The following is an 18,852-nucleotide window of genomic DNA, read 5'->3' on the forward strand; positions in this document are numbered from 1 at the left end:
AGTGGATAGGAAGTGGGGAGGGAGAGAAAGACTGCGGAGCTGCACGGCAGACAGGAGAATGTGCAGCAGCTTTTAAACAGTTGCTATTTAAAGCGCAGCGCCGTGGAAAGCCGAGAGGGCGGAGCGAGCGCTGCAAGAAATGCTGGATGGCAGACGCTGGGTTTGAGGTGAAATAAAAAAATAATAATGACTCCAAATAAAAAAATAAATAGTGGAATATGGAGACGACAATGGGACAGAAACGCAAAGGAGTTTGATTAACCACAGGGACGTCGTATTGGCAGGTGTCCGTGTTTAAAAACGAACATATTCAAAAATAAATAAATAATTAACAGACATAAATCATTTTTTGCAGTGAATCTGTCGATTTCCCTCAATGGTTTTTATTAGCGCGCCAGCGTTGAAGACAGTTGCGCCATCAAGAGGGGGTAAGGAGAACAATTTGCTTCCCATTTCAGACGATCCCTTTATTTACTGGTGCATATATCAACGAACACCGACAAGTTGATTTATTCCAACAATTTAGTTCAAAATCTGAAACTCGGATCTGTTACACAAAGTGATCTATAATACAATTTTTTAGCTTGCAGCTCATAAAAACTCGAAAGCATAATACAATTCAAGACATTCTATTTTATATGTTGCCGCCCCAGAGACTATTAGTGCCAAAATAAATTGTTAAAGTGTTCTTGTTTGTAGCTACAAACAAAATCTCAGTGTCCTTATTAACATTCTTCTCAGAAAAACTTGGCTAAAGAATTTTTGCGCCATCTATTGTCTGAATTGATCCATAACGCTATGATAGATCAGGTTTTATTACTGTTTGAATTGTTCGTCACTGAGAGATCTTTCATTAAGTTTTCCTCAATTAAATCAAATCTCCTGGCTCGAAATAGATACACTCCTCATTTTTGGAACCGAACGTAAAACAAATGTTGTTAACATTCAGGAATGGCATAAATCTGGTCAACAAGTAAAAGGTGATGGACCCTTGGAATTTTTACAGATGGACTTTCAAGAAAGATGGAGATAAATAAAAAAAAATCTTAAAATACATAATGTAGGTACAACACAGTATTTATCTATCATCAACCATATTTCTAAATCTTTTGTTTTCATTTTGTTCTAAAGACCACAAACCTTTTCTCAAAACCAGACTTTGCGTTCAATAAACTACACTTATTCAAATTGTGTTGTTCAAAAAACTTGATTTTTTTTCCCAGTACAATTTACTTTATTTATATACTACCAATTCACAATAAATATCTCGAGGCCCTTTTACAACAAAAAAAAAAAAAAGAAAAAAGAGCCAAATCAATTAGATTCAATTCAATCAAACTGACAGATTCAAAGGCAGCTGCATTAGAATTTGAACACACCTCTTTCTTAGAAGCTTCTGAGATTTCCAAATCTGTTTGTTTCAAAACCGGTCAATAAAACATAACAGAAAAATTGTTTATATCCCCAAACACTTTTATTTTATTTGCTCCAAGAAAATATTTTATTTAAGGGTTTTGTTAAGCCTTTCAATTTGCTTGTACCATTCAGCTTATAGCACAGGGAGAGCAAAGTGGAATATTAACCTCGGAACAGGACTTTGAAACTTAAACTTGCAGACTTTTATGTTGTTTTTTCTTTCTTTTTTTTTTTTTGCATGACCTGGTGAACCTTGGAAATGTTTTTTCTACTTCAACAGAGTGCCAAGCTCATGTGCCTTTTCCAATGTTCTGACTCAGCATAAAGGCCCACTTCAGATAACAGAGCAGTGTTTTATAACACAAGATTTGCACTCAGCACAAGTACAGTGGTTCCACTCCCACTGGCAGCTGCTCAGTCAGTCATGGCTCTCCTGTCTGTACTCACACCCGTCCTCGCTCTGGTCCTGTGCATGGTTGCCGGCTTTTTGTTTCTGAAATCTCGGGCACCAGAGACCAGTCCGGGAGTAGCAGGGCAGACCAAGGGGCCCACAAAAAAGGAGTTCAGACCCTGGGTGGATCAGGACTTGCAGGATGACACAGAAATAACAAGAGGAGGTAAATTCCAGTGTCCTTTTTACTAGTCAACGAAAAATAGGATTTTTATGTTATGCGCTTGCACCGGATGCAAAAAGGCTTTACATAAAATAAAGTAAAAAGTTGTTTATTTAGATTTCCTGAATAACAAATGAATGTCATAGGCATCACGTTTCATGTCTTTGACATCATTTCAGATGACGACGAATGGGTGGAGAACAACGAAGAGGAAGACCTCGCACATGTTCCCTATTCACCACAGCGCTACCCGGAGGAGGCCATGCTGCAGAGGTCCAAGGATTTTTACTCCTTGATGAGCCAGAGGAGATCTGTCAGATTCATCAGCCCCGAGCCAGTCCCACGAGAAGTCATCGATAAGGTCATCCTCACTGCAGGCATGGAACATATCAGTTTGGCTTTTTTTTTTTTGCTGCATTTGAGGATCAACAAGGGCCTTCATAACTGGGATGTTTAAATCCCACCGGTTTATTTTTAAATGTGCTCATCAGCTTGTTCCATCTCTATTTAGGAACAGCGCCAAGTGGTGCTCACACGGAGCCCTGGACGTTTGTTGTGGTGTCAGACCTGGACACAAAGCACAAGATCAGACTTATTGTGGAAGAAGAGGAGGAGGTGAACTACCGCCAGAGGATGGGAGATAAGTGGGTCCATGATTTGGCCAGGCTAAGGTGAACATATTTACTTACTCTGCATCTTTTTAGCATTATGATTATGATTAAAAGGACAAGATATGCCACATAAATCACACTTGTTTCTGCCATACAGGACAAACTGGATTAAGGAATATTTAGATGTTGCGCCATACCTGATTCTCATTTTTAAACAGACTTATGGGATTCTACCAAATGGCAAGAAAAAGACTCATTATTACAATGAAATCAGTGTCTCTATATCTTGTGGAATCTTCCTTGCTGCTTTGCAGGTTAGAAATACAAAATATTCTATGAAATACAAATGATGCTAAATGAAATGAAAACCTGTACTTAATTATTTTTCCAAATGCACAATTATGTCCTCTGAACATTTTTCCAAAAACACAGTATAATCTCAGACAAAGAATCTGATTTTTCTGTCTGTCAGAACGTGGGCCTAGTAACCGTCACATCGACGCCCCTAAACTGTGGCCCTCAGCTCAGGCTCCTCCTCAAACGGCCGGCCAACGAGAAGCTGCTGATGCTGCTTCCTGTGGGTTATCCTGCAGCTGACGCCACCGTGCCAGATTTGAAACGGAAGAATCTGGAGGAGATCATGGTGGCCATCTGAACCAGTCAGAGAATATAAAATGTGGAAAAGTGTTTAAATGTCTTTTGAACAACAAAATACTTTTAAAATTCTAAAACCACTTATGGCAGCAAAGAAAAAAATTTAATTGGTTTAAGTTAGTGTTTTTTGTATCCGTAGCAGTTTAAATGGCACAAACAAATTGTATTAATGTTGATTTATATTCTCCACTAATTAATACTCTCAGTCATCTATGTAGAAAACTGTATGGTATTGCTCTCCTATTTTTTTTTTTAATAAACCAGTAAGTAAGAAGTGTGAATGCTGATATTTTTGTTCTATTTACAATTTTTGCTCATTAAAATTGTCTTTAAAACTATAATGCAATTATATGTTCAGTAGGTGTAACACTTAACCCTGTGATTCTTAAAACATCTGATAGCGGTTCTGTTTTCTAAACCACTATTGTTTGCTCATTTGAAACACTACATGTCAAGGCAATACTGTGGTAAAATGAAATACATGTTTAATGCTGCTGCCAAAGACTACCAAAGAGTGGGCTGAAAATATAAATTGGTATCGGCTCACTAAACATGTAATATTTGGGTTGATATAAATAATTATTTCCCATCCATTTTTTTTTGTACCTTAACTCTTTAAAGATCACAGGCAAGGAGCACATGTCTGCATCAATTAGAAGGTGAGAAGTGGGGAACACCCTCAACATGTTAATACTTAATTCTGATTTGTTGCTAAGATCCAACTTGTTGTGATATAACTGACATTGTTTAGATGTGACCACTATTAGATTTTTTGTACAGTCTACAGCCCTGAAGTGAAACGCCTGCACAGAAGATGATACGGTGTCACATGCAACACATCGTTTGCAGAAGGTGTATACTTCTTTTGCACCTTGTTTTTGCTCTTGTCACATTTCAGTGTGGCTAAGTTGGATGAAATGCAACATGATGGTTCAGACTTAGGCTGCGTTGAAAAACATTGGATCTGAATTACATATGAAAAAACTGGATTTGTATTGGTGTGTATATTATGTGTGTTCATACTATCCAAAAAATATTGCCAAAAATGTCAGATTTGGTCTACTTTTCCCTGTTATATAAATGTAGCAATACAAATACACACACTCAAGGAACATTTAATGAGGGTTATCAAACTTACATACATGCTTTTGGATTGGGAGATGAGTGTCCAAGAAAGAACATATAAAGAACATCAAAACTAAGTCCAAAAAGGCAAAAGCTGGACCAAAAAAAGCCATTAAAACCCTATGTCTATTAGCAATTTAATAGAGTTGAATTTGGATAACAAAACTCTACACTGAATGAAATATTATATTTCTGTGCATTTGGTCACAGTGTGAAAGTGAAGCAACAATTCACCAATACTAGCTCTAAAGCATATTTTTAGATTCAAAAAGTGAAGCAAACCTTTTTTTGTACTGTAAATTTAAGATCACAATCCATAAACAGTAACCTTATTACTTGTCATGATCTAGCCACCTAACTGTGTTGTTGCCTATTTAAAATCTATTTCAAGCTGTGCATAAAATGTTATTTTACTGTTTGTACTTAAACCAGACTGAAATAATATATATATATATATATATATATATATATATATATATATATATATATATATATATATATATATATATATATATATATATAAAATTGTTTTTTTTTTTATATATCGAACTAAAATATAGGACAGAAAAAAAATGTGTTTTTTTTTTGTGGGTTTTTTTTTTAACACATATGGACAGCGCCCAACATTTAAACAGGGACCTGTGAGGGGTACCAATGCGCTGTCGTTGTGTGTGTCCTGCCCTTACTGAAGAGACGAAGAAGAGAAGCCACATTGCGCAGGCGTACACCACGTACACCGAGGCATCGAGCTCTCTCGGCTGGATGCTAGCGGGCTAGTCAACCTAAAGTCTGTTACATTTTGGGGCTCTGAGGGGGACAAACACGCAACGGTGGGGAACAAGGGCGACCCCAGCGCCGCTTCGAAATGGCCGGACAACAGTTCCAGTACGATGACAGCGGCAATACGTTTTTCTATTTTCTCACGTCCTTCGTCGGACTTATTGTGATCCCGGCCACATATTACCTGTGGCCCCGGGATCAGAACGCTGGTAAGGCCCGGTGGTTGGCTCTCTGTTATCTTATATCGCTCATTAACCCAGTAACCCTGCCTGGACGAATACTAGATGCTATGGAAACATATCAACTTGTAAAAAAAAAAAAAAACATTAATTGAGATTTTCTTATTTTTACAGCCTGGAAATATACCATTGTGCAAAACAGAAGCTAACAAACGTCATAAATATGATGCACATGTCTTTTTTTTTCTGTCTGTTTTGGCATCCAAACACCAGACTTTATAGCCCGTGTTTGGATGTAATCATGAAGATAATTCAATGCAAAGCTGCAATTTAGTAGTAGTGTTAATTTCTCAGGATCTCAAGTTTGTCTTTTTGAAAGTCTTATTGTGGAGTATTCTTATCTTACCCCTGCTATCTGTCTGTGAACAACAGAGACGTTCTGACGTAACCAAATCTGACAAAGTTCACCAGTTTGTTGCCGAGTTGCAGTCCTTGTATATTGATGCCTAAAATGATCCATTCTGTTAAATGAAATCTCACCTGAAAAGGAACATATACCTCTGTGTTTAACATTTCACCTCTTTTTGTTATCTGATGTAGGTCAGGCAGTGTTATCATTCAGATTGTGCTGATGTGTCCATAATCGCTGCCTCTCCATCTCCCTTTCAGAACAACTGCGTCTGAAGAGCTTGAGGAGGGTACATGGCCGGTGCCTGTGGTATCGGCTCAGGCTGATGAAGTCTCAGCAGAGCATCATCCCGACACTAAAGTGAGTGCAGAGAGCTGGGTTTGACCGTTTTTTAAAGATGAGCTAACAGCCTGACGCGCTGCAGGACGCCTTTTCTGATTGGTTTATGGAGGCATTTTGTAGCACTATGGCCACATTTTGGGGCATTTGGCTCTTCAGATCATTTTACTTGCTTTTGCTGTGAACGTCAGTCACATGCGACAGTAACTAATGTGGGGAGGAAAGTTCTCGTACATGAAAATCCAAGCAACTCTTACAGGAGGGGAATCTCTGTCTTACATTTGGATCAAACGTATTCAGTTCTGGAGTGCTTAATATTTTGTATCTCCACCTTAGAAACCTCATCACCCAAGCGCCGTAATAAAAATTTTAAGAGTGTCCTTTATCTCTTGTCTGTTTAACATCAGATGTTTTTCAGTCAGTTGTAATTTTTTTCTATTTACTTCTAAGCGATGATTTGTTGATATGAAGTCCCCAGTGTAAAATATCCTTTCTTGGACCTTGGTGTTGTCTTTTTTTTTTTTTTTTCTAAAGACCTGCATGTGATCGGATGAAGTGTGTGTTTTTCTATTAATGTGCAGTTCAGCCACCAAAAGATGAAAAGCCAAGTTCTGAAAATGCATTTTTGCTCTTTTAAGAAACCATTCCCTCTTATCACGGCCGAGTCCGACCACCCGCTGGAGAGTTTTTCTTTCTTTTTTTTTTTTTTGTGCTAAGTGTATTTTCTCCACAGCTGGTGACATTTTGCTAAATACCCTTTCTATGACTTTTACACTCCATAATTATACAAATATCCTCTAATAACGAGTGTGTGTGAATGTTGTTCTTTGGTGCTGTTCGCTCAGCGTGTCAATATTTTGGTGATGCGTGTTAAAAGGTCAGGCGTTGCACGGCGTAGGCCGCTCGCTGAGGGGGAATTATATGAATGACCTTTTATTTTATTTAAATCTCTCTGATGTTCGCTGTCTCTCTAAACATGTTTTGTTTCCCCGACATGTCCATTGATGCTCTTCTCCCCCTGTCTTCTCAGAGCTGTTTATGTTTAATCTCTGTGAGCTTTTATAGCAGCTTCTCAACAGTTTGTCTTCTGCCGCCCACATTCAACTTTTCCTCTGTCATTACATTCGCATCCTGTTTACCCTCTAAGATCTAATATTTGGTTTTTAGGATTCGGCCTGCATGTTTCCAAGTGGCTTCTCGTTACAGTATCACTAGATACAAAATTAATTGAACTGTTGTAGCCGACTGTTGTGATCACAGTGTTAAAGTTGAACTCTGCATGCCAGTAACGTATGTGGCCTTTTGGATGAAGTCACATTCTCCCATATGATGGCTTCCAATGTGGTCACAGAGAGTTGGAGACATCAGAAGACACGAGAACAACACGACCAATATCATCACCGTTACTACGTTAAGCAGCAATATTGCTATTGTGCATTGTTCATGAGTGCCGATGAAGATTCACGGTGTGCTCGTCCGTTTCTTCGAATTGAACAGTCGCCTCACTTCTCTGCTCACCACTGCTTCACAATCTTTATAGGAAAACGTTCTGCGTATTTGTGCCGTCACCCATCTGAGCTGGTGTAAACTAGTGATCCATTGTTATGGTAACAGATTCTGGGCATATATTTTCTTACTTTTGCCATTGTCATGGTAACGAGTTCAACATCTATCTGTAAATGACAAAACAATAAGGATGCCAGAACTTTTGTGACCTTCTGCTCAGTAGAGATGAATCGATTGTAATTAGTTTTCCATTTCTATCTCCTGATGACGGGTTTCCTCTCTGATGGGGAAAATTGCTGCTAGGGATCTTAAGGAGTGACTTTGAGTCGAGAATCACATTTTTGTAGGAGATTTGTTGAGCACATACATGTGCTCATTTTGTTTTCTTTGTCACTCTTCAATTTATTATTTGTTAAAATGTGCCTTTATACGTTTAGAGCAGCTACTCAGTTTGGTCTCAAGACTGTTTGTTAGCGTTGATCCAGAATGGATCAGTTTACTCCATTAATATTTGGACCAGTGAGTGAAAAGGAAAGAGACTGTGAGATCCTTATTTTCCTATTTTCTCAGAAGACGAGAGCACATCTCTTGTGACCAGATTACATTTGTATCATCCGGAGAGACGAAAGACCCGTTGGGGATTTGCGGTGATCTGTAGGATTCTTTCGGTCACCAGTGGAGATTCAGTTATTAATTCCAGTGATGACAGGGTGAACAATTTAGTGACAAATAAAATGCCGTACAGCTGGACTAAAACTGTAAGATTTAAAAATTCTCACCTTTTTCAGCATTTCACCACTCTAGTTTCCATCCCTCTATCCCGACAGCATGAAATTGGTCAAATAACCAAAAAATATAACCATGCTTATTCTTTCTAGGAATAAAAAAGGCTTTGATGAGTGACTTGTGTTTGATCCTTTTTTTTTTTTCTTTTTTTTGTAGAAAAGTGGCCTTGCTTTTTGGGTGGGCTGTGTTCCTCCTGCTAGCCTACAAGGTGTCCAAGCTGGACAGGGATTACCAGGAGTACAACCCTTATGAAGTCCTCAACTTGGAGCCGGTAAATTCCATCCCAACAATTAGTTTGTCTTTTTAACAATTACTTTAGTGATTAGAGAGATATGCAGCTTCCAGAAAATCAAACCTAGGTCTGTCTTGAGAAGTGAACATCTCGACGTGAACTCGGTGTGATTGTGTTCTCGGCTCCAGGGTGCGACGGTGCAAGCAATTAAGAAGCAGTATCATCTACTGTCACTCAAGTACCACCCTGACAAAGGTGGCGATGACGTCATGTTTATGAGAATTGCCAAAGCCTATGCTGCGTAAGTGGATTTTTAAAAAATTTATTTAATCACTCGGTGATTTAGTCAAATCAACATTGTCAGTGTTTTGTATTTGTTGAACATATTCTGTTTGTTTCTGCAGTTTAACCAATGAACAGTCGCGACAGAACTGGGAACTGTACGGTAACCCAGATGGTCCAGGAGGTAAGTTAAAGCCACCTGGGTCGACCCCAACCTTTGCGTTGCTCTGCCGATACCCACTACGTTAGAAAACTCCTGGTTGCTGCATTTCTTCCAGAAGCTTAATTTATTTATAACCCGTTTTATTTTATGCCATACCACAAAATGTGCAGCGAAAATAGCCAGCTTTTTAAAACTGAAAACATGGATTAACTCCATCCTCCAGCATGACAAAAATAAAGGGCAGCTCTTGGCATCAAGTCATTTACTACAAAAACTTTTAATAATAATTGCATAATGTTACATATGAGGTTGAACTGTAAATAAATGAACTCTGGCCGTAATTTGATCATTAGTGAAATCCTCAAATAATAGACTGTAACATTTCCATGCCAATTAACAAGTACTTATTTATTAACTATATGCATTATGGTTTCAGTGTGCTATTGATTCACTTGGATAGTAACATAATTTTCACAATTTGATTAAATTAAAATAGTATAAAGTGAAATGGGAATGGCTGACTGTCCAAAATTTGCACATTAACAAAAACAAGCCTGATATGTAACCATATCAGGCTTAAATATTGAGTTATGTTTTTCCATTAACAATAATTCCATGAAAAATGTACAAGACAGACTACAGCTTTAACTTCATAGAGTGTTTTTTAAAATAAACCTGCCAGGAGGTGTAAAAAAAAAAAACTAAAAAAATTTTTTTTTCTGCTTTGGTCCATTTTCTTTCTCCTCTCCCAGCCACCAGCTTTGGTATCGCGTTGCCTGCCTGGATTGTGGACCAGAAGAACTCCATGCTGGTATGAATTTAGAGCTAGAAATAATGATTTTTTTTCTTCTTCTTCTTCTTTATTCCATTCAACCGAATGTCACACAATAACAGAGACTCTTTTTTTGTCTCCAGGTGTTGTTGGTCTACGGTCTTGCCTTCATGGTCATCCTTCCTGTAGTTGTGGTAAGCTTTAAGCACAATTTCTTTTTAAGTCAGGTTTTGTACCAACTATGATGTTCTTCTAAATCAGTTTGCTTCATTTTTGCCTGCTTGCTTTAGGGCACATGGTGGTACCGCTCGATCCGATACAGTGGAGACCAGATCCTCATCAGCACCACACAGCTTTTTATGCATTTTATATACAAAACGCCAAACATGAACATGAAACGTGAGTTTAATCTCGACTTTCACATACATTGTTTTTTTTTTTTTTTACATTTTTGAGGCTCTAGTACTCTGTTGGTAGATTTTTTTACATTTAACTGTAGCTGTGTCACGTAACAGCATGTTTGTGAAACATGTGCTGTCATCCAGGGTTAACCATGGTCCTGACTGCAGCCTGTGAATTTGACCCTCGCAGCAATAAAGAGGCAACCATAAGACCCACAGACAACGTCGAAGTGCCGCAGGTAGAAACGCATCTTTTCTGGAGATTCAAACACAGTCAGGAAAAGTTTTTGGTCTCTGGGCAGAACATTAGTGTTATTTGTTTGTTTTAGCTATGTGCAGAAGAAATAAACTTTTACTTGCTTTGGCACTTCCTCATGCCTGTTACAATACATGGAGCAACATAAAAAGATGTCCTGTCATCTTTTTATGTGCTACTGGTTCCCGTTTAAATATTCTCCTTCCTGCCCATGTTCATGCAATGAACTGCCAAATTACCAAATTGCATATGGAAACAAGAAAGAAAATTATCTAATCATGACTACAACACAGTTTCAGTGTTGGATAACCTGAAAAAGAAAATGGACAAAAAAACTTCAAACTGTAATTTTTAGGGTTAGAAACTGGAAAGATCTGTGGATTTTTGTTTATGATGAGGATTGAAGATTGTAATGTGATTTATTAAAAAGGAATATTGGAAAACGTGTATTGATCCCGATAGTTCTATGGTAATCCATAAAGAATAATGTGAAAGTCTGTTGCTCTGAATTTTTGTTTTTCCTGTAACCATGCAATAACACCAACATAAACATCATGTTTGCTTGTTTTGTAATCACTAAAATGATCAATTAAGGGGTTAAGAATTGATAATTAAATCTTTATGTATAGTGACACCCTCAGAATCTTTTCCCACATTTTAGCTAAGCAAGTCTCTACACTTTTATTATTTACCTCAAATAATTTACCTAGGATTCAGCGTTTTGTGCCTGTGCATTTGTTGCAGTTGATCCGTGAATTAGGGAATATCAACGTGAAGAAGAAAGAGCCTCCGTTCTGCTATCCATACAGCTTCAAGGCCAGGGTGTTGGTGCTCTCACATCTGGCCCGCATGGAGGTGTCGGAGAATTTAGAGGAAGGTAGGACTGATCAGCTGAATTACATTTTAAATCTTCAGTACGTCCTTGTTCTTGTTGTTCTTTTAAATTCAAACACTCGTAAAGCTTCTTGTTGCGGTGTTGTAGTTTTGAAAATCAAATTTTGGGTATTGCAAGCATTTGTTTGCAATACCCAAAGCAGCAGAGGTGTTTGAGAATGACTTCTTGAGGGTTCCAGGAACTAAAACAGCCCCACAAGCTGCTGAGCGTTTGATAAACTGGAGGAAATTCAAACGCATGGAAAGAAAAGTCATTAAAAATCCAAGACACGGAGAAATAAGTTGCTCACGTGTGATATATTGTAAAAGTGGTTTACACTTAAAAAGATTCTGTGTATTTCTTCACCAGATCAAAGATTTGTGGTGAGGAAGAGTCCAGCTCTTCTTCAGGAGATGATCAACGTCGGCTGTCAGCTCACCATGATGGCCAACAGCAGAGGAGGTACACACAGCGACGGCCGGCGCCCGTACTCGGCGTGACGGTGCCTCCGTTTCCTTTCTTTCTAGAAATAATCCGCTCACACACGATTATTCGTCCCCAGGTTTCCCCGCTCCCAGACTGGTGACCATTGAGAATTGCATGAAGCTGACCCAAATGATCGTTCAGGGCCTGCAGGAGACCAAGTCGCCGTTGCTGCAGCTGCCTCATTTCGAAGAGGAGCACCTTCGCTACTGCATTTCTAAAAAGGTCGGCTCTAACACAGGAAAGGACAAGTTGCGCAAATCTGAGTCATGGGTTGCTTTATTACTTTTTTTTTTTTCTTTTTAAGATTATTTATGATGACGGTAAACAAAATTAGAAGTGATTTTTAGCCTTGAAGTACAAAACCAAAAGGATTAAATATGATTACTTCAACAACAACAAAAAATATTGTCTGTTTATGGCTTATTTTGTAGTTTACTAATTTAGTGTATTTGAGTAATTTATTTTGTATGAATCCTTAAGGAATTGTTCTCTTCCTGTCCTCTGATGCGTGCCTGTGCAGTATAAGGTGCGGACGCTGCAGGACCTGGTGAGTCTGAAGGACTCGGACAGACGCAGCATGCTGCGTTTCCTTGGGGAGGAGAAGTACGACGAGGTCATGGGTGTGCTGGGCAGCTTCCCTCATATCACCATGGGCATCAAGCTCCAGGGTTAGTCCGGACAGTATTTCACCTACATTTACTTCATGGGAACTTGTCTTCAAAGTGCTTCTGGGTGGAAAATGTGACATTTTAAGTGTAGATTGGTTAAGTTTAGCAGCTGCTCTTCTCATTCTTTATGTTTGCTAGTCCTTGATGATGAGGACAGCAGTAACATCACCGCGGGCTCAATCGTCACAGTAACAGTCACCCTAACCAGGAAGCGTATGGCAGTAAGTATTTCTTAATAGAAATAAATGTTTTTTGTGGTTTGTATGCCACTTCTGGTCACCAGTAGAGGGTGCAGTTTGCTTTACTTAAGGCTTTAAAAGTGTCATGCCGTCCTACCGTTCATTGTTTGCAGGATATGTTTGAGAAGGAGCAGGAAGCATCAATATGTCAGGGAGAGGAGACAGCCAACACAGAGGAAGCAGTAAGGGTAACCCGCCATCTTTGATCTGCAGAAGGAAAACGTCAGCGTTTGTTAAAATCCCACCATGAATAAATGACAACTTTTAATCTCGTCTTCAATTCAGAATCAGGGAGACACGAATAAAGCCAAAACTAAAGTTTGGCAGAGCAAGAACAAAGGGGCCAAGAAGACAGCCAAGTCCAAGAAGAAGAAATTAACCAAGAAGAAAGCGTTGCCCGCTCCCGTTAAAGGCAAGCAGGCTAATGGCAACGTGGCAGGAAATGTAAGCATCCTAAAATCTCGGCTGAATGCGACTCTTTGTAACAATGACGACTGTCTGGTGTCAGTTTATTGAAACGTTTACAATCTCTCAGGAAATGGCAGTCACAACATCAGCTGCAGCATCCGCGGCGAAGGAAGAAGACGACGAAGCTTCAGATAAAGGCAGCGAGTCGGATGAAGGCGAAACCAACAAGGATTCTCCCAGCGAAAGAGACGACGAGAGCGACAAACAAAGCGACACCGAAGTCGACGAGGGGGGCGGAGACGACGAGGAGGTCGGCGTGATGCTTTCGTCGACGCTAAAAGAGGGAACGTGAGCTCGCCTTCAACTAAATGTCGTTTCATTCAACCTTCCAGGAGTGGGAGGCGCTGCAGCAGAGCATCCAGCGGCGAGAGCGGGCGCTGCTGGAAACCAAGTCGAAGGTGACACACCCCGTCTACAGCCTTTACTTCCCAGAGGAGAAGCAGGAGTGGTGGTGGCTGTACATCGCCGACCGCAGAGATCAGACACTCGTCTCCATGCCCTACCACGTCTGCACACTAAAAGACTCAGAGGAGGTGAGACCGTGCTTCTGGAAAGGTGTTGTGGAAAGTCGCCGCATTTTCCTCTCACTACTTTTTTTCAGTATTAGTGAGGTGTTTTCAAAATGAAGTTGGGGGAAGCTCAAATTATTAGTGTCTTATGTTGCGGAGAGAGCAAATATGCTAATCACATACTGTTGTTCTTAATGTTAAGCTCACATATTTGGTTTGAAAATCATTATTTATGGCTGCAACTAATTATTATTTTAGTTATCGATTAATTTATCAACAATTCTGATGATTAATCGGATTACAAAATTGGCACATTTTGCAGATTTTTCATTTGAACCTTTGTTGTACAGTAATAGAATTGCATAAAAGATGCAGGTAAACAATTCATTTCTTTTGTTAAATAAGAAAATAATTTTGTCTAAAGTGCATTAACATATTCCTTTAGTGAACTCTTGATCATTTGTCACAAACGATGCCGCTGCAGAAAAACAATATTTCTAACATTAACATGTGAAAAGCTCAACTTTTTCAGCTTGACTTAACGTCAGCATAGTGTGGGCTAACCTGTTTGCTTTTTTTAATTAACCGATTAATAATTGGGTAACAAAAGGTGCCTAATAAGACTTTTTTTTTTTTTTTTTTTTTTTTTACTTTTAAACAAAATTTTAACCGAGTGAAGCAAAAACTTAAGGAGTTTGGGGTAGAACATATTAAAGATTTTTTTTCTTTTTTTTATCTTAAATGTAAAATGTATGTTCTTTTTGCACACCTCTCTTTGCAAATGGCCTTTTTTTAGATTACAAAATTGCTGACGATCATCACGGGTTTTTTTTTTTTCGTTTTTAATTTGCTCAAACTTTCTGATCAGTGCATCTCTAGTTTCTGTTGCACCCATCTTCACATCCTCATGTCGTGTTGCTAGGCCGGCCTCTGCACTCAGCATCGCTCCCTCCGAGGAGTTTGTGCATGTTTATCCTGAACAGTTTTTTCCAACAACAGCCCAGACTGACAGGAAGGTAAAAGCTCAATGAGGGCTCCGTGTAACGCTGCGCGGCCAGCTGTCGCTACTGGAGCTGCCCCCCCCCCCCTTTCATGCATGACGGGTCGCTGGGTACCAATCTATTAGTCTGTCATCTCGATAGTTTCTTCTGTGTTTGCATTGTGGGATTTGAGGCTCTGCGTATTTGGCAGGTGCGTTTCCGGCAGTCCAGACTGGCTGCTTCCCTCCTCCCCCCCCGAAGCAGACAGGGTTGTTTACAGCAGCCATGTTCAACTCACTCACGATGACTAATAAAAAGCTTCATTGTGCTGATAATTAGATGTTTACTGTATGTATTTGCACAAGTTGCTAATCACAGCCTGATGTAGAATTGGTAATATTTATAGTCACGCCCAGTCATCACCACGAGTTGGTTAATTTGTAACTACGCACGCCGCTGCCCCCTCCTTTTAGAAGACCAACGGAGCCATCTTTGTGATAGCAATGCAGTGGTTTTATGGAAACTCCATTTAAAAACTGTTCAGCTTCAGATTGCTGCAGCCTTGTGCAGAACCACCTTTAATCCTTTAATGGTAAATTGCAAAATTCAAAATAGGAACTCGGCTGGAAACGCACCGACTCTAAGTACAGTTGCCAACAACCTGCGGGTTATAAGTCCTCTGTATATTTTCTTAATGGAAAGGATTAGAAGAAGCGGCTGGATAATATGGAGCTTTAAACAGGAAAAACGGCAAACACTGACGTTGTTGCTGACCTGATTTTACACCTAAGTAGTCCAGATTAGCCTAGCCTAGTTAATCCGACACCGGTAACAGATCACTGGATTAACTACAGGTTTATCAACAGATAATGGAGAGGAAGAGCCCAGTAAAGAGATGAAAGGAGTGTCCTGGACCAAATTTGGCTCCATCACCTGCCAACAAGTTGGATTTGCATCCTCTTTAGACTGTGACCAGTAGTTAAAGGAACTTAACATGTTAACTGCCCAGTTATAAAAGCAGAGGTTAACAGTGTTGGTTAGCCTCGCTTCAGGTAGTCTCACCAGTGTAGATTTGAAATTACAACAGCAAGGCGGCGAGTTATGGATGACTCGCTGCCTAAATATTGGATTAATATCTAAATATTGGATTATTTTCGCACTTAATCTGAGGTTATGTGTTTATCTTGAAGTGCCCTACTTAACCTATAACTTAGTTTTTTGTTTTTTTTAATTATGTGACAAATTTAAGTTGAATGAGTTTTTGTTTTGTTTTGGTAAATAACATTTTGGACATTTGAAATGAAGATTGATTTATTTTAAAGAGTTAAGATCAGAATTTAAGAATCCATTTAGTCAATGATCACGCCTGTTTTAAATGACCTTTTTAGGCATTTGATGCTTACTGCTTAAACACGGTTCTTCACTAACATGTCTTTAGACTCGTATCTCTGCTTTGGGTGAGCAATAGTTATTTGAAAATTGACCAGGATTCAGTTCAATTAAATGTGTTTGAACCTTTGTTTGTTCTTTTTGGTTTTGTTTTTCAGGTGGAGCTAAAGTTTCCAGCCCCATCCAAAGCAGGCAACTACCAGTACTCAGTCATCCTCCGTTCTGATTCCTACCTGGGTTTGGACCAGTTCAAACCACTCAAGGTGATGAGATATTTATTCATATGTTGGTAGTGTGTGTATTTATTTTTTTCTTGCTGTTTTTTTACAGCAAATCTACATCATCTTTTCAGTTTATATTTTTTCTTTGTCATTTTAAAACAGGCAAGAATTAAAACAAAAACTACAGCATTTTCTGGTTTTGAATATTGTCCAAAAAAAAAAAGTTAAAAAAACTAGTAATTCTTTGCAATTCTAAAAAAAAATGATGGTGGAATTTGCCACTAGATTTCTGTTTAAATGAAGTATTATAATAATTGGGTCATGTATGTAAATTTAAACACCAAAGAACATTGTAACTCGATCATAAAATATGTGTTGGTTATTGTTTTACACGTTAGTATCAAGCACATTACAGTTACTGCCTTTAAAAAAAGTTACCTAAATTTTTTCCACATCTGTTATATGTAATATTACTTTATTATGTATTATTAATATTTTAGTGGCATGTTTATTGAACAAACTGACTTGCAACTTGCAGGAAAAGCTAACGGGGGTATGAAAAAATAAACGGGACATATATTATAAGCATAAAAAAAAAAAGAATAATAGATTTAATCTTTTTTTTCCCAATCAAATAATTTATGATACACCAAGAAATCTATCAAAAGTACAATATTTTTCCCAGTAAGAAGTAAAAAGCTTTCTAAAATAAGAGTAATTAGCAAGAATCCATATTTTTGTCTTTCATTTGTGCTCCCAAAAATACCGACCCCATTCTGTCAAAGTTGTACTTTAAGGCAAGCGCTGCCTACGAGTAAAGCAGCTAATTACCAAATTATAATTAATCAAAAAATACCAACAAATTACAACTTTGTCAGTATTTGAATATTACTGGCTGTTCAGATTATTTGGATTCTGGCTGGACGAGCAAACAAACTAGAACTAGTTTACCCACCCCAGGGCTCATGTTTCTCTTTATCGTCTCAGCAACATCAGTAAATTTATTGTTGAACTATTTCTTAACGCCTAAGAAAGCATCTTTTTTTTTTTGGTATTTTATTTTAAAAGCATGTCTTTTTTTTTTTTTCTGTGTGTGTTTAATCTTTAGCTGGAGGTTCACGAGGCCAAGGCCATGGTGGACAACCACCCGCAGTGGGACATCCCCGACACGGAGGAGGAGGACGAGGAGCAGGAGGACAGTGACGGCATCGAGGAGAGCGACGACGAAGACGAGGACAACGACTGACGGGGCGGACGTGAACGCGTCGGGGGTAGGGGTGAGGGCGTCCCCCGGAGCGACCGCCCAATCCACTCGTGACGAGGAGAAGCCGTGCCTGCCATAAACAAAAACACACGAATGAATAAATCACTGAGGAGAATTTCTACACTCAGAAGCCGCAACCATTTTACTTTTACAATGTCATAAACTGTGACCCCTCTTCCCCGGGGGTCCTGCTCCCATCTCCCCCCCTTTCTATAGAGACTTTGTGTTTCATCGTCCGCTGCAGGCGGACGTTTCTGTGAATACTAACAGGCCTGAGCGTGTGAGTAAGTGAGTGTGTGTGCTGTGTAAAGTGTATGTGTTTGTACAGGTATGAGAGACAAAAAAAGAAAAAAACAAACAAACTTTGGACTAAAGGACCTATTATTATTAAATGGGTTCTTTTCCTCGAGGCAGATAAATAACAGCTGCATCCATTTGCAAAACTAACAGAAACAAACAAACTCTGTAAGGACGCTGTCTCCACTCTCGCTCTCTTTCTCGGTTTTAAAAGCGCCGATATTTTCCACACATCTATGAAACTTTCTGTTGTACACTTCATCTGCAGAGGCGTATATTAAAGAAGCATTTTCTCTTTTGAGTGCAGGGGTTGCACAAGTTTTTATTTTTTTTGCTGTTTTCCTTTCTTTCCAGCATCACAACTGTATTTCATTTGTACTTTTGTCTTTTTTTTTTCCTATGAATTTGTATGTTGGTTCTAAACGAGTCAAATGACATAACCTGCAGTGTTAAAAGAGACCTATATTTTTCTCCATTTGCCACAAGAGGAAGTAGAAATGCTCCAGTCAAGCAGTCAGGGTAAAGTCTGACTCTCTCCCCTCTATTATTAAGTGCGTCAAAGCAAAGATTTTACATTCATGTTGCACTTTTTGTTTGACTGCAATAAAAATCTGAAAGTTTAGAGTGAAATGGTTTGCAAAAATGGGGAAAATCTTGGAATTCTTGTGTCTGTAAGCTTCGAAACTACTACCTCTATCAAAGTACTTTTTTTTTTTTCTCTCTTATTGGTATGAAAACCGTGATCGGTGCATGAAAAAAATGAGTGGTTTCAGCCATTTGAATTGACTAAAATAGTGATCTTTACTCCTTTCTTTTTGGAGTTAGGCATTACTTTGATTTCCTCTTGTTTTCTTTCCACAGTTGTAGCACATTCCAGTGTAAGTCATTGTCCTATAAAGGCCTTACGAATACATCTGCTGAATCGCAGCGTA

At 38.9% G+C, this 18,852-nt stretch overlaps 2 protein-coding genes across 5 annotated transcripts; both read left to right on the forward strand.

The window, feature by feature from the left end:
- The first annotated feature begins 68 nt into the window (after nucleotides 1–68).
- iyd (iodotyrosine deiodinase) lies at nucleotides 69–3,569 on the forward strand. Of its 3 annotated transcripts, XM_008397979.3 has the most exons (6): nucleotides 69–428; nucleotides 1,697–2,033; nucleotides 2,210–2,407; nucleotides 2,542–2,701; nucleotides 2,799–2,955; nucleotides 3,114–3,569. In XM_008397979.3, the coding sequence occupies exons 2-6, from the start codon at nucleotides 1,841–1,843 to the stop codon at nucleotides 3,294–3,296; spliced, it is 891 nt and encodes a 296-aa protein (XP_008396201.1). In that variant the 5' UTR covers nucleotides 69–428; nucleotides 1,697–1,840; the 3' UTR covers nucleotides 3,297–3,569. The 3 variants fall into 3 exon arrangements, with proteins under 3 accessions (XP_008396201.1, XP_008396202.1, XP_017157733.1); XM_008397980.3 differs by lacking the exon at nucleotides 1,697–2,033; XM_017302244.2 differs by lacking the exon at nucleotides 69–428 and having other exon boundaries at nucleotides 435–2,033.
- A 1,535-nt stretch (nucleotides 3,570–5,104) lies between these two features.
- sec63 (SEC63 homolog, protein translocation regulator) lies at nucleotides 5,105–18,542 on the forward strand. 2 transcript variants are annotated; one of them, XM_008397993.3, is made up of 20 exons: nucleotides 5,105–5,409; nucleotides 6,049–6,148; nucleotides 8,576–8,690; nucleotides 8,840–8,952; nucleotides 9,056–9,117; nucleotides 9,849–9,907; nucleotides 10,012–10,062; nucleotides 10,159–10,267; nucleotides 10,414–10,508; nucleotides 11,270–11,402; nucleotides 11,769–11,861; nucleotides 11,962–12,107; nucleotides 12,406–12,553; nucleotides 12,692–12,774; nucleotides 12,906–12,980; nucleotides 13,078–13,236; nucleotides 13,328–13,510; nucleotides 13,593–13,793; nucleotides 16,297–16,401; nucleotides 17,468–18,542. In XM_008397993.3, exons 1-20 carry the CDS (start codon nucleotides 5,286–5,288, stop codon nucleotides 17,603–17,605), a joined length of 2,292 nt encoding a protein of 763 aa, XP_008396215.1. In that variant the 5' UTR covers nucleotides 5,105–5,285; the 3' UTR covers nucleotides 17,606–18,542. The 2 variants fall into 2 exon arrangements, with proteins under 2 accessions (XP_008396215.1, XP_008396216.1); XM_008397994.3 differs by having other exon boundaries at nucleotides 12,906–12,974.
- Nucleotides 18,543–18,852: the final 310 nt, after the last annotated feature.

The sequence above is a fragment of the Poecilia reticulata genome, chromosome 21 (genome assembly GCF_904066995.2).
Source record: "Poecilia reticulata chromosome 21, P_reticulata-male-v2, whole genome shotgun sequence".
In the NCBI taxonomy this organism is placed as follows: Eukaryota; Metazoa; Chordata; class Actinopteri; order Cyprinodontiformes; family Poeciliidae; genus Poecilia; species Poecilia reticulata.

Coding starts and splice junctions, on each gene's coding strand:
- iyd (XM_008397979.3), top strand. CDS start 1,841: ATGGCTCTCCTGTCTGTACTCACACCCGTCCTCGCTCTGGTCCTGTGC. Junction 2,702..2,798: donor CATGATTTGGCCAGGCTAAG/GTGAACATATTT, acceptor TCTGCCATACAG/GACAAACTGGATTAAGGAAT. Junction 2,956..3,113: donor TCTTCCTTGCTGCTTTGCAG/GTTAGAAATACA, acceptor TCTGTCTGTCAG/AACGTGGGCCTAGTAACCGT.
- sec63 (XM_008397993.3), top strand. CDS start 5,286: ATGGCCGGACAACAGTTCCAGTACGATGACAGCGGCAATACGTTTTTC. Junction 12,554..12,691: donor CATGGGCATCAAGCTCCAGG/GTTAGTCCGGAC, acceptor TATGTTTGCTAG/TCCTTGATGATGAGGACAGC. Junction 13,237..13,327: donor ATGGCAACGTGGCAGGAAAT/GTAAGCATCCTA, acceptor ACAATCTCTCAG/GAAATGGCAGTCACAACATC.